General features: G+C 47.1%; 1 protein-coding gene and 1 long non-coding RNA gene across 4 annotated transcripts; one reads left to right on the top strand and one right to left on the bottom strand.

The window, feature by feature from the left end:
* The first annotated feature begins 318 nt into the window (after positions 1-318).
* LOC120400408 (tumor necrosis factor receptor superfamily member 1A-like) lies at positions 319-15,256 on the top strand. 3 transcript variants are annotated; one of them, XM_039528941.1, is made up of 10 exons: positions 319-501; positions 7,979-8,153; positions 8,681-8,809; positions 9,183-9,329; positions 11,199-11,277; positions 11,512-11,594; positions 11,825-11,947; positions 12,292-12,329; positions 13,194-13,344; positions 13,938-15,256. In XM_039528941.1, the coding sequence occupies exons 1-10, from the start codon at positions 463-465 to the stop codon at positions 14,204-14,206; spliced, it is 1,233 nt and encodes a 410-aa protein (XP_039384875.1). In that variant the 5' UTR covers positions 319-462; the 3' UTR covers positions 14,207-15,256. The 3 variants fall into 3 exon arrangements, with proteins under 3 accessions (XP_039384875.1, XP_039384867.1, XP_039384881.1); XM_039528933.1 differs by having other exon boundaries at positions 321-501; positions 12,292-12,338; XM_039528947.1 differs by lacking the exon at positions 7,979-8,153 and having other exon boundaries at positions 328-501; positions 12,292-12,338.
* LOC120400422 lies at positions 11,103-22,299 on the bottom strand. The gene is made up of 4 exons (XR_005595796.1): positions 20,917-22,299; positions 20,229-20,342; positions 15,975-16,105; positions 11,103-11,511 (listed from the first exon to the last, which is right to left on the bottom strand). It is a non-coding gene; the product is annotated as an uncharacterized LOC120400422 (long non-coding RNA).
* Between the last annotated feature and the right edge of the window lie 128 nt (positions 22,300-22,427).

Genomic DNA, 22,427 nt, shown 5'->3' with positions numbered 1-22,427 from the left:
TGAGAGAGACAAGCTCTCAGTCTTGTGGAGGGTTTACTAGGAGGTTGGAGATTGATCTCTGGGTTTCTTTCTGACCCATGAGGTGGAAGGGGTGGGTCTCTTTTTCCACAAGACTGAGGAAGATTAGTAGGGAATATGAATTTCTGCTACCCTGAGGGAAGGGTTGGCATTAATGAGAACAACTGAGTTTTTGTCCCATGGGGAGGGGAGAGTGAATGGGGTAAGGGCTGAATCTCTTGGACTCTGTGCTGCGGGTAGGGGAGGGTTAACTTTACAGTTCCATGTTGCCTCCCTCTCCCCCCCCCCCTTTCCTGTTGCTTTCTCACCCTTTGCTGGCAGGAAGTTGCAGAACTTACTAGTTTCAGTTTGTGTTCGGTCTCTTGGTGCTAGATTCGCGTTAGCCTTGGGGGGCTTCTCTGTAGACGGGGGTCTTATCATGGGGACGTAGGAGACGACAGAACCATGGCCCATCCGGAGCCTTCCCCTGCCTTGGTGGCTACGGTGAGTAACACTTGGGATGAGCACCTAACTCCCAACAGTCAGTCACCAGGCTGGAGAGTCGGGTTAATGGGAGCACAGGGCTGGGAGTGGTGTGGGTCTGGTTGGTAACTGCAGGAAGACTGGGAGTCAAGTCTCTGGGTTGTATCCCCAGGTCTGGGAGGGCTGTGGGGTCTGGTGGGTTAAAATGGGAGGAGAGTGAGAGTTAGGCCATCTGAGTTTTATTTTCTGATGTGCCTTTTGTGAGTCCCTTCCATTCTGGGGTCTCCTTTTCCCCCTCTGTAGAAATGGGCTGGTACTGATAACCTGCCTCCCCTCATGAGCTGCTCTCTCCTCCACTGGTGTGACCCCCTAGAACTGTGGTCCCCACATTTTTTACTTTGCCCCCCCCCCCCCCGGGGCTGGGCCATGGCTCCTGGAGGGAGGGGTGTGGACAGGAGTAAAGCGGGCAAGGCTGGGGCCACAGCTGGGGAGCGTAGCCTTGGGAGGGGGCCGAGGTTGGTAGCCAAGGCCCCTGTCGCAGGCCCACAGCCGGAACCCAGGGTGCAGGGCTGTGAGCGGGGCATGGGGCTAGCAGCTGTGGGCGGGCCAGGGGTGGAGCTGGGTGGCACTCCCCCTGTAGGGGCTGGCCTGGGCACCAGGTGCGCCCCTCCCAATGTTCCTCGGCAGCCCCCTAGGGGTGCACCTCACAGTTTGGGGACTTCTGCCCTAGAAAGACTGTGCTCTTGTCCTTGATAAGTTATAGAGAGAGAAGGTTGTAGAGATAATGTATTTTTCTCTGTGGGTGAGAGAGAAACTTTCCAGCCACACAGAGCTCTTCTACCTTTCCCATACCTGAAGAAGAGCTTTGTCTTGAAAGCTTGTCTCTTTCACTAACAGAAGTTGGTCCTTTAAAAGCTATTACCTCACCCATCTTATCTCTAATATCCTGGGACCAACAGGGCTACAATAACACTGCATACACCTGATGAGTCATGGGAGTCCGTGAGCTTGCACTCCTCTGGTGGGGTTCCCTTACATAAGCTAGGCTGAAAGTTAGCCATATCCCACTTGGATTGGTGAGTGACTTGAGGCTGCTTTCTCTCACTGTCGCACCACAGGAAATAACACTTAACTCAACTATCAAGGAGATGCTTCTCCTGAGGTTCCCCAGCCACATCCACAATCCTACAACATCTCTGCTTCCTCCTGCAAATGCAGTGCTCTAACAGTCCCTCCAGTCCTCCCACCATCTACATTTCCAATACCCCCCAGTTCCACAAATTTGGATAATGAACGTCTTGTGTTTCCTGTCCCTATGTATCTAATTCTCTTCAGTAATTCCTGTTGCCCCATCTCCTGTGTCTAAGTCTCCCCCAGTCCCTCCCATTCCCAGGGCTCCCCCCCGCAAGTTTCATACCACATTATAATTTTACCAATGGGGGGGGGGTTGCGGGGGGCTATTTTCCTTAGCCCTCTGTAATCACCCCTCCCAGAACTAGGTGCCTGGCCAGCAGCAGCTGCTCTCCAGCCACCCAGCTCCTGCCACCATGGTCCTGGCAGTCTCCCCTTCTTTGGGAAACTGATCCATGGCTGGCAAGGTGCTGGGGGACCTCGACCAATGCCAGAGGTGGCCGTGCCTGAGTGGGTCTCTGCTGAGCTGGTATGGCGGGGAAAGGAAACCTGTCTGTGCTGATGCCTCTGGCTCAGGAGTGGGAGTGTTCAGTCTCCTGAGTGTATGGCTTAGAGACAGCTCAGGTACACGCACACAGTCACCTCCCTACAATTTTCCCCAACACACACACACACGCACAGTCTCTTACACACTCCCCCAACACACCCACTCTTTCACACAGTCTCCCCAATGCGCGTGCACACTCCCTCACACACTTGTTTTATTATCATTGTTGTTACTACTTGGTACTTCCTGTCGAAATGCGCAATACACATATATTCTCTGTAATTTTATTCTCTGTTTTAGTTTTTTTGACTGGTCTGTGCATTTCATAACTTTATTTCTCTCTTACGCTTAAATTTAATTCTTTGAGTAGTGAGTTCTAAAATGCCTAACCTGTCCTGGCTGGAGTAATTATCATTATTACTTTTATTATCATATTGTGCTTTGTCATTCATTATTTAAAGTGGTATAATCAAATAATATCCTTCTAGAATGTAAATTTAGCTTGTACTCACCTTAGCTGTGCCAGTTGTTTTTAAAATAAGCTAAACACACATTTTTAGACACTGTGCAGATGAAGGTCACTTATTTTCAAATTGTATTCTTAATTATATTTGTAAAATAACTTATAATTTATATGAGAATAAATGTGGTTCCAAGTCTGATAGTAATGATGGAGTCAAATGTTACTAAGTCACGTACATGATTGTGATTGGTAAACATAAATGCCAAAATAATTAGAAAAATACATTTGTATTCTTAATAAAAGAGAAAAAAAACTTAATCACGTTACTAATTACGTAAATACCTTTTTAGTGGAGTGAACAACAATTGACTAAAATAGAGTAGATAATAGCAGTAACACAGAGTGTGTCTGTTAGAGAAAGTAAGCAGATTTTATTTATTTTTATTTATCTCTATTAAAGATAGTGTACAAAGTATCAAACTTTTGTTTCTGATATCTGTATTAAGGTTCCAAAACTGATACCTCAAGGTTTGGGATTGGGAATATCTAGCTGTACTATTCCCTGATTGTTCTAAATTTACATTTAAACTTAATATATGGCTTTAATTGGTGTTTGTATATATTTTTCTTTCTTTATAAAGAAATTAGATACAGCGGTCCTATCAGCTAATTTCTAAGTTATCTACAAAAAAAACAATGTAAAGTTGCCCCTCCCCCCCAACCTGAAATAGTGCCCTCTGATATTCCACCTTGTGTAGTCAATGCCCTTCAGCACCTCCAGTTTCCCCTGCCTCTCCAGTGCTCCCTGTCTGGCTTTATTCACCCTGAGTCTTGGAGGAATAGTTCAATTTGAGAAATCTCCAGGGAACCTGAATTGGGTTCTCCATGGGGGCCTGTGAAGCTGTGTTTTGGGGTTTCCACAGGGCTTTATATTCCAGGGGAGTATTCCTGGAGTAGGACTCTTTAGTATTCAGTGACTCTAGGGGTTACTGTGTCACTCTGGTGTTCTCTCCCCAGGGCCCCAGGCAGCTGCCACTCTTCCCTGTTCCTGACTTCCTGCCATAGCAGAAACAATTCATTTTTAATGAGCTGCCTCCCTAATCTGTCTCTGACTCAGCAAGAGGTTGGACTTACAGGAATTGCAGTTGCTTTCCAGACTTACCAGCTAGCCTGGAGACTTTAACTCCTCAGTTGCTGGGATTAGTCAGAAAGAAAGGAATCTCTCCTCTCCTAAGCAGTACCGGAGAACCACTGCCTTGCTGAGGGAAGGATTAAGTGGCATTTCCCCCCTAAAACCTATATATGAGAGTTAGTACTGACCCAAAGGAGAGCGTGCTCCCTTCTGACTCACCCATGGTTTTCTGTGCAGTACAGCACCCACTAACACTATGTTTTGGGCAGTGGGGTGAGTACTCAGGGATATGTTCTTATTAAAGCATGACTCCTGCCCCCCAAAATCATAATATTTTTTAAAAAATACAAGTTGGATTTTTATTTGATTTTTGGGTTTTGAGTCTTTAGGGAGCACGAGTCACGTTTTCAAGCTTTTTCTCTGCAATTCTGAGGGCCAGTAACTTCCCTCTTTTAAAAAAGAAAGTTGAGAGTCTCATGTAATTGCGTGACTCATGGAGGTGGAAAAATACTAAACATCAAGAGATTTGTGAAATAGTCATGAGAGTTGGCGACACTGAAGCTTGCGTTCACCAATTAAATATTTGTATTCTTGCTTTACAAACATTTAGCACAAAGAAACTAGCCTGCAGCCAGTGGAATAGATGTAATCTAAAAGTGTAGGGGCACAAGGAGCTGGGTCCACAGTTAAGCTTGAATTTCCCCTCCTCCCAAAAGTCCCCAGTAGCATCAAGTGCTGTATTTATACCATAAACGCCGGTGTACTTGTACACATAAGAGTTTGTTTACACTTGAATTTTTAGTTGTTTTAACATGTTGTTTAACACTGTAATGTGACCATAAATTCTAGTGTAGATGCTACACAAATGTTTGTTCTAGAACACAAACATTAAAACACTGGAATGAATATGTCTGAGGAAAAACTATTGTATAACACAGATGAATGACTTATTAAAATACATAGAATAGAGGAAGTGAGCTTACCTATTCTTTACATTTTAATAAAGCATCTGTGTTGTAAAATTTAGTTTTCCTCTGAAATAATCACTCGTTTCTTCCTGAAGGAGATGAAAACTCAGCAAACTGATGATGAGCCTATGATTATTTCAATACTTTAAGCCACTATCTTCTAATTCCAATAGTGTAGCCAACTTGTAATCACCAACAGCCCCTCTATTCCCCTCTGCAACTATTTATTTTCTTCCCCATTTGCTCTCTCTTTTTCTTCTCCCTTATCTTGTTCCTCTTACTTGCTCACATCCCCCTCACTGGCAGACATCTACAGTACTTTCAGGCTAGGCAGGAGTGCCTGTGAGGGTGTCAATTGCAGAGGTGGTGGCTTTGGGTTTTGCCAGGCTGAAGATTGGGGGAGGGGGAAACGGGACTCTCAACGCCTCCTTGCACCAGCCAATAGCTGTGGTGGGTGAGGTCTATGCATTGTATCACCACCAGCACATGCAGAGGATGGGCATATATAGGCGCTCTCCCTCCCCATCCCAACTGACAGGCACTGCAACAGGTGTAGACAGTTACGTGAGGAGGCAGAAATGTGGAACAGAGAGCTAGAACTGGCTCCTTGATGAAACAGCAAAATGCAGTACAGTTGCAGGGTCTGGCCTAGATAACTAAAATAGTATGCAATGTGTAATTTTGGGTTTAATCTCCAGTATTTTACATATATCTGCCATGGTCTCAGAAACACAGCTTGAACCACTTTCTGATTCTTGTTCCCTGAGGTATGCCTCAGTGACTAAAAACATGATTCATGCTGTGGTTTGGTGGTTTGAACTATTGTTTAATGTGGGGAATAAATTCTATCCATTTTGTAAACAAACAGGTGTTAGTTAGCATATACTTATCCCATCTTGATCTGTGGAATGGGTCCACTAAAGTCAAGTTGTAAATCTGACCATGAGAAAGCAGTTTCTCTGGATTGCAAAGGATGTCTGAACCTTGTCCTGGTGAATTGCTATTTATGGAGCGTAACAACCTCTTTCAAAGTAGCTCATGCATGTCTTGCCAGTATGCTGCTTACTTCAGGGCTTGGTAGCTGTCATGGATTCCTAAATGACTACTTCTATAGAAATCATCATGGATATGCATTAACAAAAGTCCTTAATAGTTCTTGGGAACTAGTTATCATGGTATTTTGTGTGTGTAAAATTCTTTTTAAAAGGCTGAGTCATTTGTTTTGGTTCATCTTTGGTTTATAGTTCTTTATTATTCCTCAGATCTTGATCAGTAATAAAATGTATTAGCCTTTTATGTATTTGTAAAACCTAGAAATGACTGTCTTGTAACTGTTTTCACAAAATCTGATTCATCCCTGTCCCTTCGTCTGTTATGCCTGAAGATGTGGTATCGGAGTAATCAACTTACATGACCTTGTGTTCTGTATGCTTGGCCTGGGCTTTTTCCTATATTTATACTATGTACTTTATTTACAATTGGTTCATGTTTATAAATTCCCATGGTATCTTGTTGAAAGCTGCTTCTTTGGCTAGAACATCAGCGTCATAATTATCAGACCACCTGCACGAATGCTCTTCCACTTTCTTTCCAGGAAATAATCAATTGCTGTAATCAGTTCTTTGTGTCTAACTGGCTTACCCTTGCAACTGTGGAATCCATCTTGCTTCCCTGTGAGTTGGTTAATGGTAACTGTCCATCTTGAAAGTTGATGATAGAAGTGCCAAAGCAGTTCAGTTACTATGTGTCGTGCTACAGCATTGTGAGTGGCTAAAAAGACCAATTCTTGAGTGACTTCTTGCCACAGATAATGTGGGCATAAGGCACAGGGCAAGAAGATAAAGTTGGTGCACTACTAGCTCTTGAGGCCTTCTGCATTTTCCTCTCTCAACCACCTCTCTTCAGCCTCTTTGAGTCCCTGGTGCACTGTATCACTCCAGTATGGCATGTTGCTAGTTGCAGCTTCCCAGCTTGCAGTGGTGATGTTTGCTGTTTTCAAGTCCCTCTTGCAAACATCTCTGGACTTGAGCCATCGAGCACCCCCAAGTTGGTTCAATATATCACATAAATGTGCATTTAAATACATTCTTAATCTCTCTTTGTTTTGTGGCAACTGAAAGAGCTGACAGTCTCTTACCTGTTATTTATAATTCATAGCTCTCTGACATTTTTGGAGAGAGGAGGTCTCCCTGTTTGCCAGAATTTCATTTTCCTAACACTTCTGTAGCTTTGAATGGCTTTCACATGTGTTACTTTCTCTTAAAAACTTTTAACTTCTGAGAGGGGAATAGGATGTCATACAGCTGTAATAGGCACCTTTGTATGCTTATCTTTTCCAAAACCCACAACCACAACACTTTATTATCTTTATTGCTTTAGCTTTCACTTTGCTAGAGTTCTCACAGCAGAAAAAAGTCTGTTTCTTTGCAGCTGGTACTAATCCCTTTCACAAGAGCAAGTTAGGAAAACATTGCACTCAAATAAAATTACAAAGAACGTATAAAAACAAAGATTAAAACAATTTCACAGAAGCAAAGCAAAACAAGTACATTCTCACAGCACACTTCTCATTGAGAAGTCAGCCCACCCCAGGTACAAAGGAAAAATGTTATTTAACTCATGTTGGTGGCCTATATAGGCATAATATCAAGTGTTAGCTTTTAGATGTGTAGTGCATTAAAAACTTTTCACATAGGGTGTTCTTTCTTTTCTCACAGCCCAGTGCTTAACGTCTCAATAATCTGTGTGAGGTAACATACAAAGTAAAAAAGTTTTTAAATGAGAAAGGAAAATATAATTTTTCTTTAAGGATGGAAATAGTAATAAGACTGCAGTCAAAAATATTCTCAGCTCACAGCTTTATAAATTATTTTGTTAAAGCAATTTCCCCAACCAAACACTGACAAAACAAAAACATTAAAATAAAGGTGGGGAGAGATACTCTTATAATTATAGATGAGTGAGTTGCTACATTGCTCTGTCTTTGTAGTCCTGGAGCATATTCGTTTTTAAACAGTGAAATGTGTTACAAAAAAGATTTAATCAGGAATCAGGTTGTCTTTCGCATGACTCAAGTGAACGGATATCAGTCCTTCCTTAAAATTCCACGTGGTTCATAGACCTTATATCCATTACAGTCTCTCTTCAAACAGTAGGTCAGTTCAGTTGGTCTCATTGCAATGACAGGCTGGTGCTAGGCTCAGCTCTGAATTCTACCCAAGGAAATGTTTTCTCACAGTGGTCTTTTCCCTTTCCAGCTCATTCTAACTCTGGCCTGGGTGTGGGCTGAGGAATGCTTGGGAGTAGCCCTAAACTCAGATACCCAACAAATCCATGGGATAGCCCTGGGGAGAAAGAAGAGGGAGCCAAAGTGTCAGGTGGGAGAGTACCTACACTCCAACAGGACCCACTGCTGCATGAGATGCCACGCAGGTACAGTAGAGTGTACCAGTGAGTCTTTACTGCTAAGGCCAGAGAGGCATTCCTGTTTCCTGAACTCTCAGTCCAAATATCTCTTGTTCCCCAGCTATCCCTGGTGAGAATACCACATCCTGGGGTAAAGGAGACATGTACTTTTAGTCATGGGATCTCCTCTCCCCTTGTCCCCTCACCCTGGTGAGTGCATCCCCCTGCTGGGGCTAAGGAAACATATAATTTACCTGCACTCTCAGCCAGATGCTGCTCAAGACAATCTGCTGCCTAGGCAAAACTTCAGTGTGCACCCCTCACCCCTGCCCCCTCCCACTACAAAATCACCCCACCCTTTAGCATGCCAGGTCACAATGCCATGGGAGGGCCACCCCCAAGAAAGCTGCCATCCAACTGTCTAGTTTGTTTATAGCTAGAGCAGCCTCTCAGCTCTGGGTTCCCCTGTCCCCTGCAGTGTCCCTGGCTCTCATTTGCCCTAGGAGAATGTCTCTCTATGCCTGTCAGATCCCTGTTAGGTGATTCTGTTTCAGGGACTTACTTGGCAGAAGACTGTCAGTCAGACATGCTTGCGACCAACTGCATGCGATGTCCTAAGGGCACATTCACAGCTAAGGATAACATTTTGAGGAAATGCATTAGTTGCCAACGGTGCCGTGCAGGTGAGTCTCACCCATGGGATGACGGGGATGGGGGAAGCGGGTGGTGGTGGTGGTGGGACAGGGACTGCAGGAGTGGACATGGGGATACGGTGGTGAGGAATGAGGATAGAGTGGAGGTGGGTGGATGAGGACAAGAACAGTGGAGGAAAGGGATAGGGACAGAGTTGGTAATTGCAGTGGAGTGGTGGTGTTTTGATGAGGACATGAGCTTGTAGGGAGTGATCGTCAGGCTCTTTGCTACCAACTCTTAGTTGGGGAAAACAGAGGATGATGATGTCTGTTTCCGGCCTGTACTGTCACCATGAAGAGGACCCAATGGTGGAAAGAGGGTGGAATCATCTCTCTCTCTCTCTCTCTCTCTGTCGCCCCTCAGAATTACAGCAGATAACACTGTCTAACTGCACTGAAAAGGAGGATACAGTCTGTGGCTGTCGGAACAACCAATTTCAGAGTGAACTCAGTACTTTATTCAGATGTAAGAACTGCAGCCCATGCCACAACGGGACCGTCCGGCAAACCTGTGAGTGTGACACAGACAGCTGCTACTGCTGCCAGGGCAGGACATAGCAACCTCTTCCTCCCACCCACACTCACCTTGGGGGAGCCATATCCCTTGCCTTGGTGTGATTTCTCTCCTGGAGCAATTTCTTGTTCCTTCCCTCCTACTGTATTTCCCTGAGTCCAGGAATGATTTCACCTTCTACAGTCTTCGCTACTCCTCCTTGCCCCCATGCAATCTTTGCTCCCCCATCACAGATTATATCTCTGTCCTGTACCACAGAGTGAATCCCTCCCCATATACCCAGGAGAAATTTCCTGCTTCATATTAATTCCTCCCACCTGCCTGTGCTGGAGCCAGTCCTCTCTGTCCTGAGTAAATTTTTCCTTCTGCTCTGGTGTGGACACCCCTCCCCCGCTGCTCTGGAGCAGTGTCTTCCCACTCCCCTCAACAAGCCCTGGAAGGATCCTACTCTCTCACACACTCTTGAGCAGTTTTACACTTCCTATGTCCTGGAGTGATGCACTCCCACAGTGTTGTAGAATCATTTTCTCCTCTGCTCCTCCTGCCCTTGATTGATTTCCCTCTTCCTTGCATGGGGAAGTTCTCTCCTCCAGTCTCTCCCTGACTTAAGAGTCATTTTTTCCATACCCTCTCCTTATGGAGAGACCGAGGGTCTGTCTACACTTGAAATGCTACAGTTGCACCACTGTAGCGAGTCAATGTAGACGCTACCTATGCTAATGGGAGAATGCCTCCCATTGTCATAGATAATCCACCTCCCTGAGAGATGGTAGCTAGGTTGATTGAAGAATTCTTCCATTGACCTAGCACTGTCTACACAGAGACTTAAGTCAGCTTAACTATGCCACTCAGGGGTGTGGATTTTTTACATCCCTGACCAACATAGTTAAACCAATCTAATTTTCTAGTGTAGACCAGGCCTTAGTTCTGCACCACCTCCCTCCTGACCTAGACTCACTTCCTCCTCCATCCCCTTTCTCCTGTAGTCTGTTTTCTTTCTCTTCCCACAGTACAGCTCCCTCCCCAATTGTTCTGAAGCAAGTCTCCCTCTCCTTGGCAATTTCCCCCTTCCACATCTCACACCTTCCCTGGTATGAATTTCCCTGCCCCTTAGGCGAGTCCTCTCCTCTGCCCTGCCCCTCCCCATTCCAGCTTCTCTCTCTCTCACACTTGCACACACTCACGCTTGCCCTAGAGTGACTTCCCTCCTCCCCCTGGCCTTGAGCAATTTCCTTCCCTCTCCTCTGACTTAGAGCTATTTCCCTCCTTCCTCCTCCAGTGCTCTCCCCACCCCCCCATGAGTTCTGGAGCCATTTTCCCTCCCTTCCTCAAGTGAGTTTTGCCTCTCTCTGCCATGCCCTGCAGCTGGTGACTTCCCCTTGAGCAGTTTCCCTCACAGCTGCACTAGAGCATTTTTCCTTATAGATATTGCCCACGCATGACATACCACACTTCAGAGTGATTTCCCCCTCCCCCGCTGCCCTGATTGGCTTCCTCACCCATGTCTGCTGCTCTGGAGCTACTTCTCCCTCTCCTTCCCCTCCTGCTTGCTCTGTAGTGAATGTTTTCCCTTGAGCACCTCTCTATTTCCATCCTTCCACCCAGTTTCTGCTACACTGGAGCATTTCCCCCTCTCTGTGCCTGAGAGTGATCTCCCTGCTCTGGAACAGTTTTCCCCAACCACCATCTACCGGGGAGTCTCACACCTGCCCCCATCTCCTCCCAAATACCCGTGCCATCAAGTGATTCACCTTCCTGACAACAATTTCCCCACCCACAAAGAGTGATCATCCTCTCCCCACCCTAGAGGTATTTTCCTTCTCTGTCATCTCCCCTGGGGCTGACATCTCCCTCTTTTCTCTACAGGTACAAAGAACAGTGACACGATCTGTGTATGTAACCGTGGATACTTCCTGCACAAAAATAACTGCAACCCTTGCAGCAGGTTGGTTTCCTGTTCCTATGCTCCCCCTACTTGTGCAACAATGAGTGTGGACTCCATTAGACACCGACCTTCTGCAGGCAGATTGAATAACCTCATCTTCCAGGCTCAGGTTGCCCCCTAGTGCTGTCACTAGGCAGATTTGCAAGGAGCTGTGAAATGGGCAGTCCCTGGGAATACTTGATACATGGTGCCCTCGCTCCCCACGTCACTCAGATTTCTGCTTCCCTCTTTCAGCTGTAATGAAGAAGAATGTAAGAAGGACTGTGCCACAATGCCGAGGCCATCAACTTTCCCCTCAGTGCAGAATGACTACTGGGGTTCGTAGAGTATTGGCATTCCTCCCACATTTGCTTCTGCTTTCACTACCAACCCCATCACCTTCCTCCCTGCCCTATTACTGCCATATCCATCGTCCTCTCTCCCCACTTTCCTCTGCTTTCACTCCCATCCTCATCTTTACATGTTCCCTTTCCAGTCTTGCTCCTGTCCTTACTCCTACCCTCTCCCCTTCCTTCTGTTACTCACTCGATCTCTCTCCCTCATCTAGGTCATACCATCTTGCTCATTGGCCTTGTCGTTGTGCTTGCAGCTAGCCTTGGGCTACTCTTTGCAGTTAAAGTGATCAAGCAATACCGTCAAAGAGTGACAACTGCTATTTTTTACTCATGTGGTGAGTACAACAATCTCTGTGGTGATACCGGCTGGGTGGATTTCAGGGGGCTGGGGAGGGAGATATGGGGCTCAGCATCCCATTGGTCTGACCTAGTGCAAGGATGGAGGTGCATGCCAGAGTAGATGAGCTCATTGTCCTGATCTTGGCAGTTCTTACAGTCTTGCATCTATTCTCACACCTGTGACGAGAATCCCTCCTGTTAGCTTGTTGCTGGGATTTGTGCATTTCACCACAATCACTCGAGTGAAATCAGAGCTGTGGAGGCACCCGTGGGCTTGAGCTGCTTTTTCTGTTTATCTTGGAGGGAAGGAACTGAAAACAATGTCTCCCTTTTTTTCCAGTCTCTACGCAGCAGCCAAAGAAGGAGATGGTATCTGAAGTAAGCAAGGTACTCAGTGCAGAAACCTACCTTCAGATTATCATTCCCCTCAGTCCCATTCCACCTGCCTGGGGCCCAGGGCAATGTTCTTCCCCCAAGCCTGTTCTCAGGGTTTGTACTTCTGAATGTCCCGAACATTAGGGCTCTGGGCCATATACCTAAAGAGACAACTTCTCAGTTTCACAGACCCCCTGACTAGTGAGGAATAGTTCCTATCCCCAGGCTTCATCTTGCCCCATTCTCTCTCTCAGGATTCATGCTTCTCAGACATTTGCAGATGGGTCTCATGTCCCCCCGTTCCCGCCCCAGACAATCCTTTATGCCTGGCCTGGCCAAGCCTGGCAGATTTAGCTCATTGAATTTCTCTCAGAACTTGATCCCTCCAGCCCCCTGAGCATTTCTGTGGCTCTTCTCTGAGCTCCTTCAGTTTGTCGCTACCTCTTTGGGATTAAGGGGCTCAGAGCTGAGCGCAGTATTGGGGTCTCCACAAGACTGTATAAAGAGGGACTGTCCCCTCCCTCCTCTGGAACTCATTTGAGATCTCTTAGAGCATGGGGCCCCGAGCTGGGCTCCTGGCATGACTCAGTTCTGTAGATGTTTCCTCTTAGACCCCCATTTTCTGATGCCAAGAGAAAGTTTAACCCTCTTGCTGTGCGGGTAAGAAATATTTGACTCCAGCCTCACAAATAAGGTGTCTGTGGGGGGGGGGGGTCTCCTCCCTCATGGGGAAGTTTTAACTCCTGGGTCCCTGATCCACATCTCTCTTTACCTTGTTAAGTGTGCAGTGGCAGCTGTTCCCCTCAGATATAGTGGGTGTTGGGCTGCCCCAGTGGTGATTCCGGAGTAAATACTTGTCTCTCACAGGTTGTGATGAACGAGAGGAAAGCTGCCACCTTTGCTCCAGTACCACCCCAGATCGAAAAAATGTGGACAGCCAATGCTGTGCCAAGGTCAATGGTTGAACAGGAGCTACCAGATTGTGTCAGACCTGCTGGAAAGACTCAACTCCCAGACAGTGAGTGCAGCTCCCCCTGAGAAACAGGATTTCTGCGAGCACATGGGGGTGGGATGTGCATGTGCCTGTGCATCATGTGCACCTGTGTGCATATGCGCATGACAACTCTGTGCATCAGTTGCAGCAGCCCTGTGCCCAAACAGATCTAGTACATATGAGTTCATGTGTGTTGGTGTTTGCCTGAGGCCAGCCAAGAGTGGCCTGTTGCATGTGTCCAGTCTTGGACAGTCTCGTGTGAGACAGTCTTGTTTTGGTGAGTTTATGGCCTGCTGTACTTTACTGTGTACATGCATGGCAGTGACACAGTGCAAGCATCTTTACAAGAATGGCCTGGCATGTGTGTGCATGTTTACACAAGACCATCCCTGTGAACAAGCTTGCGGGGCCCCCCATAATCATTTGTAGATAGGCTCAGACCCAGATGTGACATGTGTCTGTGTGATTGCTCAGAGGGGTGCAAGACCTGATCTGGGGGAGGTGCTTCCCGACATGGCACCATCATGTTTCTCACCTCAGACTACACTGGTGCCATTTGCATCCCCCCTCCACTTCCTCAGACCCTGCTGCTGATGTCCCCTTGCTTGTTTCACCAGACCCTGTTGTTCTCTATACTGTGGCGGACCATGTCCTGCTGTCTCGGTGGAAGGAGTTTGTGCGACGCCTGGGGCTGAGTGACTATGAGATTGAGCGAATCGAGCTAGAGCAGCGGCGCGTGCGGGATGCCCAATACGAGATGCTGAGACAGTGGAGGCTGCAGATGGGCCAGGGTGCCACAGTGGAGCGCATCAGCTACGTCCTCAACCAGATGGAGCTGAGTGGTTGCAGCGAGGCTATCCAGGAGGCTCTGGCCGGGCAGCCCTAACCCCCATTCTTACCTCCTGCACAGGCAACTCTAACCTCTTCTGCTTTAGTGGTCCCTTCTCTAGCTCTGTCCTACCTCTTCAGAGAGGATTCTAACCCATTCTGTCTTTCTTGTGCGTCTCCACCTCTTTTCCCCACCCCCTCTGGTATGTTTGTTGGGGTTGGCAGCAGGTGATGCTGGTAGAAGGTTAATGATCACTTTTTAGTAAACCACAAAGTCACTTATGCCTTCAAACCAAGAGAAAGTCCTACAGCAGCTGCCACGGGGGAGCACCTCCGAAAGGACAAAACAGATTGATTCTGTGACCAAAACTTGGAGGCCAGCATATAACACAGAACCCAACCTCCCAGCCCTGGAAAGGGAACGTCGACTGGGGTCCAGTCATGGGGGTTCAGGGGTTGGATGGTGCCACCACAAGAAAGAGGGAGAAGTTAGCTTCCTGTTCCTCTATTGCTCGAGGGGAGTAATGGGGTTTCTCAGGTGCTGATAAGTCAGGTGAGATTGGTGCTATTTCTATAGCTCTTTTCTGAACCTAAAACACATGTAAAAGAGCATTAACAAAGTACATGTATATGTGTCACTATGCATGTGTGCATGGATGGGAGTGAGTGTGGCTTTGAATGTGTTTGCCTGTGTGAATACATGAATGACTGGTTGAGAATGGAAAAGTGCATGCACATATGGTGACATGAGTGCATCTGCACATCTCTGCTTACACTCAGGCAAGCCAGGCATGCGTGACTGTGGCCTCATATGTGTATCTGCCTTTGGATGATTTGCTTAATCTGATTTAGCTGCAAATATGTTGGCATATATTTTGTTAGGGACTTCTGAATAATTTCACACTACTTCCCAGTCTCCATCCCATGAGCGCTCACTGTTACATTCTTCCAAGTGTTAGTCTTTGTGAGGTGTGGAGTAGCTAGGGGCTCAAATTATCCTCACACCTTTTGAGCGTGCATTCTCTGCCTCTTGCAGAGGGCCAGGAGGACTGTTTTTTAAACTCTTGTAAATACACTAAATGCTCTGAAATAAAAGCCCAGTTTGTAACCCTGCTTCCAGTCTGCATTTGTCCATTTAGTCCTCTCCTGCATACCACTGGAAGAGAGAGACAGGAGCAGGGGACCCCAGAAGCAACCAGCATGGGCTGTATCCAGAGATGGAACATTGGATTTGTGGAATCAAGAATCTCCTCTTTTGTACATAGAATTCAATTGTCCCAAAGACTTGGGGAAGTTGGAGAAGAGCTGGCTGGTTGCGAGTGGGGAAAAGAGTGAATGTGACCATGATTGGAGGCCTCAAGACATTTGAAAGATTAGTTTGTTAATGAGGTGCCGGCAAATTTTAAGTGAACTTGCAAACAATAGACAGTTAATATGAAAAAATAGTATAATTTCTTTGATTAAGCACAGGGAATAATTATAGTGAAGAGGCAGCTCCTCTATAGGTAATGTTAAGATCCCCTTTCTATTTAAAGCTCTGTAACAAAAATAATGTGCTCTCATATAGCACATTTTTGTAGAACTCCAAGTGCTTTACAAAGAAGGTCAGTATTATTATTTACAGGTGGGGAAACCCAGGACATAGAAGTGAAATAACTTGCTTGTCATTGCTCAGGTCAGAGGCAGTGCATCAATAAAACCCAGATCTCCTAAATCCCGGTCCAATGTTCTATTCGCTAGCCCTGCTCGCTTGTCTCAGTTGGGGCCAGTTCTTTTAATCAAATGACTTAACTTAGACGAAGTCTACACTACTAAATTAAGTTTACCTAAGTTACTTCGATGTACAGGCATTGCTGCAATTGAATCGGTTTTACATGTCCACACTACGCTTCTTGTGTCCTCACCAGGAGTGCTTGCACCAATTTAACTGTCAGTGTGGGGCATTGTAGGATAGCTTCTGAAAAGTAGCAACAGTCAGTGTAAGCAACACAGTGTCTTCACCAGTGATACTCAGACATCAGTAGTTCAGGAACCAAATTAGCGATAAATCAACATTACCCAGAAGAAGTAGCGTGAATTCATTGTTTCATTTACTATAGTACTATATATTCATATTTAAACAGTATATATATAGTTCTCACAGTAAAATGACTGACCACGTATTATTATTTTATCAACGACAATTGGTTAATAACAGTAAAGGATTCTGATTGGTTAATAATTAAATCACATAGTGTTTTAATATCATGTGCTGCAAAGAGCCACAGGATACACATTAAAGAGTCACTCGTGGCTTGCGAGCCTCTGTCTGTATATCACTGATATACACAGGGCCGGTGCAACCACTTAAGCAAACTAGGCGGACGCCTAGGGTGCCTAGTGGTTGAGGGCGCCTAAAAGCCTGCTCAGGCAAGGAGGTGGAGTGGAGGTGAGCTGGGGTGGGGAGGGCCCAAAGACTTGCAGTAACGGGGGGTGCACAGGGGAACTGCTCCCCGCCCCAGATCACCTCCACTCTGCCTCCTCCGCTGAGCACACAGCCCCCGCTGGAAGTCTCCTCCACTCGGTGCCGCAAGCCTGGGAGGGGAGGAGAATTGAAGCGATGCTGGCATGCTCAGCGGAGGAGGCGGAGCCGAGGTGAGCTGCGGCCCTCCCAGGCAGGGTTAGGTGCTGCGGGGGCAGTGGCAGGCTCCCTGGGTGGGGGCTGGGTTAGCGGCCGCGGGGGGGGCGGGGTTAGCTGGGTGGGGGGGTGGCGCAAGGTGGAAGTTTTGCCTAGGACGCGAAACTTCCTTGCACCAGCCCTGGATATACACTGACATTGCATCGATCTAACTAAATTGACCTAAGCACTATGCCTCTCACGGAGGTGGAGTTATTAAGGCTATGGCTACACTTGCAAATTTGCAGCGCTGCAAAGCGCCAGTGTGGTCAAACTGGCTGAACTGCTCCGGGGGTTACAAAAGCTCCTGGCTCTCTGGGAGAATGGATCCCTTGCTGGACTGTCTCCCATTCTCCTTAGTAACTGCAAGAGGGGGAAAAGATGCTTCTCTCTCTCTGGCTAGTCATGTGCATGATGAGCATTGTATGCTTCACAATGGGCATCCACTCATGTGTGTCAGCCAAATGCTAATGAAGGATTGTGAAATTAACAGGAAAAGCAGCAGGAGTTATCGTGTTTAGGGGTAAGACAATTAACTTTTGAAACTCATCTAATCAATTGAGAGCTCATCTCAATTGATTAGACTTTTCCTGTTGTTATGCATACTTCCACCTTTTCATGTTCTCTGTATGTATAAATATCTCCTGTCTGTGTGTTCCATTCTATGCATCCGAAGAAGTGAGCTCTAGCTCACGAAAGCTCATGCTACAATAAATTTGTTAGTCTTTAAGGTGCCACAAGTACTCCTGTTCTTTTTGCGGATACAGACTAACACGGCTGCTACTCTGAAACCTTTTGAAACTATATCTGGCATGCAGATGAACCCTTAGTGATCTCTTCAATCTGTGAGGACAAGCTGCCAGCAAACTTCATCTTATGAGAAGAGGTATTTTCAACCAGGCTTGGTTGGAAACACTGAAGATAACTTTTGGTGGGATCAAGTATCAGAGGGGTAGCCGTGTTAGTCTGGATCTGTAAAAGCAGCAAAGAATCCTGTGGCACCTTATAGACTAACAGACGTTTTGCAGCATGAGCTTTCGTGGGTGAATACCCAGTTCATCGGATGCAAGATCGGATGCAAGTTTTGGTGAGATAAACTTCTTAAGATAGGAAGATAACTTGTTAGTTAAATTTAAGATTTAGAAGGCATGTTATGATGTTGTTTTATATATAACCATATGTTCCCATCTCTTACACTGCTTTTTAATTTAATCTCTATTCTTTCTTTTTTCTTTTTTTTTAATAACTGAACTCAAGTGCCATGCATAACACAGGAGCAAGGGTGTAAGGTGAAACTGGGGTACATTGTTCCTTTGGAAACAGAGGATGAGAGATTTCTGTGGATATCCCGTGATCAGCGGATGAATAATATAGGGGGAGACTCTGAATGGGCTCATGGTCTGGGGGGCATCTGTTGTCAACCTACAAGGCAAAGACAGAGCTGGTGTAGCTCAGAGGATAGTGCTTGAGTTGCTGACAGGCTAATTGTGTTAGGGAACCAATACCCGGCCAGCACAAGCAAGGCCCCCTCATGCTGGAGGCAGGTGGTGACAAGGTGACTCACAGTTTTGGGTGCCTTAAGAAGCATTACAGCAGTCACAAAACCTTTTTAGAGCAGTTACAGTATGGGGCATGTGAATGTAAATTGATACCAACCCCCCTTTAGGCTGAGGCAGAAAAAGCACCATCTTCTCCTAATCATTGCCAGGTTCTTCTGTATCTCAAAAAGTCCAAGTAGTAGCTAGGCTCTGAGAAAGAGGGTGTGACAGAACACACCCCTGTATTCACACCCTACACACTACTGTAATAATCTTTGTACAAGGTATGCCTTGTAAGTTATCATTTGAAAACTCATAATTTGCTGGTCAGTATCATTCTGATAAAATATGTGTGATAACATCGTATGTGAAGTTATAAGATTTTTCTGTATGACATTAATACCTGTTCCAAACACCACGGCCCTGCCCAAGTAGAAGTCAGCAAACAGGTCTATCCTAAACAAATGAATGTATGCCTGCCTTAATTTGTATTTAAGCAGTAAACAGAGTCCTTGAGCAGGAGGGAAAACAAGTGAAAAAAAACATTAGGGAATATCCTTCCACATAGACTCTTTGTCTCCTGGGTCTCAGCTGGAAATGTTTTTCAAGAGGGGGACTGAAACTACAAAAAGAAGGGAAAAACACCCTAAGGCACCCTCTCTCTCCTCCTGTCCACCTCATCCTCTGCACCTGAGCAGATAAAACAGCTATTGGACTCTGGGGGCAGGGTTCTGACCTGTAAATTTGGTCAATAATCTGCTGGAACATGTGGTAGAAAGTTTGCTCTGCAACTAAGTTGGTTTCTCAAGTAGATATTAATAAGCATTTTATCTTTATTTTTCTTGTAACCATTTCTGACTTTTATGGCTCATTATTTGTGCTCACTTAAAAGCTCTCTTTGTAGTTAATAAATTTGTTTTACTATTTTATCTAATCCAGTCTACTTAAAGTGAAGTGTCTGAATAATTATTTAAGGTAATAAGATTGTATATTATTTCCTTAAAGCAGGGGTGGGCAAACTGTGGCTCAGGGGCCACATCTGGCCCTTCAGACGTTTTAATCTGGCCCTCGAGCTGCTGCCAGGGAGCAGGGTCGGGCGCTTGCCCCGCTCTGCATGCGCTGTGTCTCCCGGAAACAGCGGCATGTCCCCCCTCTGGCTCCTAAGCGTAGGGGTAGCCAGGGGGCTCAGTACGCTGCCCCCGCCCCTAGCGCCACCCCTGCAGCACTCACTGGTCAGAAACCACTGCCAATGGGAACTGCAGGGGTGGCACCTGCGGACATGTCAGCACGCAGAGCTGCCTGGCCATGCCTACGCTCAGGAGCTGGAGGGAGGACATGCTGCTGCTTCCGGGAGCTGCTTGATGTAAGCGCCACCCAGAGCCTGCACTCCTGGCCCCCTCCCATGCCTCAGCCCTGATCCCCCTCCTGCCCTTCAAACCCCTCGGTCGCAGACCAGAGCACTCTCCTGCACCCCCATCCCAGAGCCCACATCCCCAGCCGGAGCCTCCTCCTGCACCCTAAACTCCTCATTTCTGGCCCCACCCCAGAGCCTGCACCCCACAGCCAGAGCCCTCACCCCCTCCCATACACCCAACCCCCAATTTCATGAGCAATCATGGCCTGCCATACAATTTCCATACCCAGATGTGGCTCTCAGGCTAAAAAGTTTTCCCACCCCACCTTAAAGGAATAATGGACTTAATCAAAATATACATATGCTGGGGACAAAGCAACAGTTACACTGGCATTTCCTAATTTTGAGTGCTTCCCTTATTCCACTGTATCAGACTCAAACTTCTTGTCTGTACTCTCAAAGCCCTTCACAATCTAACTCTGCCCTACCTACCCGACCTTATATCTTACAGTAAGGTTCATGTCTGTCTTACCTCTACCGGTGATGCCAGCCCGCAAAACTCAGTTCTCTACTCTGATAAGCACTTCTGTGGGAAATGTGCTCAGTCAGAATCCATCAGAATTCATCTCTTCAGAACTCAGCTCTTCTGTAATGTTTCCAGGAAAGTACAATCAGATAATGGCTAGACAAGTGGCAAATTGTGATCACTGCTTTTCATTGGCTAAGAATTGTGCATATCCTTTTGTTTGTTTTATTTCATTCTACCCTTGCCCACTTGTGGTGTCTTATCTCTTTAGATTTATAAACTTTTTGGGACAGACACTGTCACTTGCCATCTCTGCTTTCAACACTTTAGCACAATAGGGCCCTGGCCTGGTTGACCTCTAGGTGTTACTGGAATACAAATAAAAAATAAGGCCATTGTGCTTGACAAAAGAGAAGGAAGAGTATGCAATACTATGTGTTTCTTCTGTCTCTTAATTATTTTTAATTGTTTTGTATTTAACCCCATGTTTAAATTCACTCTGTTCATAAATTTAACTATTTGTTCCATTATCTTTCTGGCAGTTATATCTCAGTGGTTACTCATCACATAGTTGATACTATCTACTTCCCTCACCCCAGGATCAGGAACAAGGTTTAGTGGTGGTAGTGTCTAGCACCACAAAAAGTGGTCCTTGCCCCAAAAAGCTTACAATCTAAGGTGGACAGATGCTCACCTCACCAATGGGTTCTCTCTTAGAGTTTATAGTGGTGACCATCACTGTATCTCAGTGCCTTCCATGAAAAATCAACAGCCATGTCCCTAGAGCAGTGGTTCTCAACCAGGATCCGTGAGCCCTTTCAGGGGGTCAGCAGAGCCCCATGGCTGGCCCCTAGTCTCAACACTAAAGCTGGTGGCCCCCAGCCCCAAAGCTGGGAGCAGCACAGGGCTAAAGGTCGCACCCCCTACCACAGCCAGGAGTGGTACAGGACTGATGCCAGTACCCCCTTAAGCCCCCAAAGCCAGAAGAGGTGTGGGGCTGAAGCTGGGAGCCCCATTGCCCCGCCAAAGCTGGGAGCAACCCTGGGAGTCCCCCTCCACACACAGTATCTAGCTACCCCCTGCCTGCATCTGGAACTACTCCCCTGCCCACACACAGCCCCTAGCTACCTCCTCCCTGCACCCTGAGCAGTTTTCAAACTTTTTGAACTGAGTTCCTCCTTTCAGTTATATTTTTTGGTTGCATCCCCCACAGCCCAGACAGGCTGGGTTGCCTCCTGAGTGAGTCAGGAAGTGGAGGTGGTGCTCCATCCCTGGACCCTGTGAGGTCCCTGTAAATAGAAGTAAAACTATGTCTGTGCCCAAGGGTCTCCCCTGGCCCAGAGCCCCAAATTCCCCCACCCCCTGCTGGGCCCTGGAGTTTTTATAGCACGTTGAGGGGGGCCTCAGTAAGAAAAAGGTTGAGAACCCCTGCCCTGGAGGACTTTGCAATGCAAGGTAAGTGTGAGATAGATATAACTGGTGATAAAATTGTAAGTCACCAGGTCTCAGCATATGATGGCGGTGGTAACAGCCATGATGGCCCTTATGATGATGCCAAAGCAGCACAAATATCCAATTATCGCACACATGCCTGATTCCATCTCCTCTCAGGTTAAGCGCAATATGCTCAGCTAGCTGCTAAAACAATCTGGAATCTCCCCAGGGATGGCAGAGAAACCCCCCAATCTGCCATTATTTCGGACACACGTGGTTTGCAAGTGTGAAAGGAAACAAGAGAGCAAGAATCCTACAAATCATCTTTACAGGATAAAATGCTCCTCCTGCCGCCCTGCTTCCCCTAGCGGGGGCAGTTTCACAGCCGAGCAGAGCGGTTTCTCAGGGTGTGGGAGCCCCGGCTCTAACCACTGCGGTCGGGTTGGGACGAGCCTGACGCTCAGACGCTGGAGCTGGCGGGGGGACATGCGGGCGGGGCCGGGCAGGCAGCAGGGCGAGGGAGCGGGGCGGGAGGGGACAATTCAGCTAAACTGACGCCTCCAGCCAGGAGCGCAGCGTGGGGGGGGGGGCACTCTGCCCCCGGCGGCTACCGGAAATTGGGGCTCCAGGAGGGGGCGGTTTTACTCCCTCCCCAAGCCCCCGCAGCTGCTGCGTGCGCCCCCTCCCGCGGGGAGGCTCCTCCCTTCCCCGCGCGGGTTCCGCCCTCCGCGGGGCGGGGGGGGGGCGATGACCGCCCCTCCCCCAGCTAGA

The sequence above is a fragment of the Mauremys reevesii genome, linkage group 1 (genome assembly GCF_016161935.1).
Source record: "Mauremys reevesii isolate NIE-2019 linkage group 1, ASM1616193v1, whole genome shotgun sequence".
In the NCBI taxonomy this organism is placed as follows: domain Eukaryota; kingdom Metazoa; phylum Chordata; order Testudines; family Geoemydidae; genus Mauremys; species Mauremys reevesii.
Note: the sequence above shows the minus strand (reverse complement) of the source record. Positions and strands in the feature narration are given on the sequence as shown.

Bases quoted from the DNA above. Each gene is read 5' to 3' on its own strand.
- LOC120400408 (XM_039528933.1), top strand. From the start codon at position 463: ATGGCCCATCCGGAGCCTTCCCCTGCCTTGGTGGCTACG. The intron at 8,154-8,680 runs GTACAGTAGAGT...ATTCTGTTTCAG, and splicing joins CTGCATGAGATGCCACGCAG to GGACTTACTTGGCAGAAGAC. The intron at 11,278-11,511 runs GTTGGTTTCCTG...TCCCTCTTTCAG, and splicing joins AACTGCAACCCTTGCAGCAG to CTGTAATGAAGAAGAATGTA.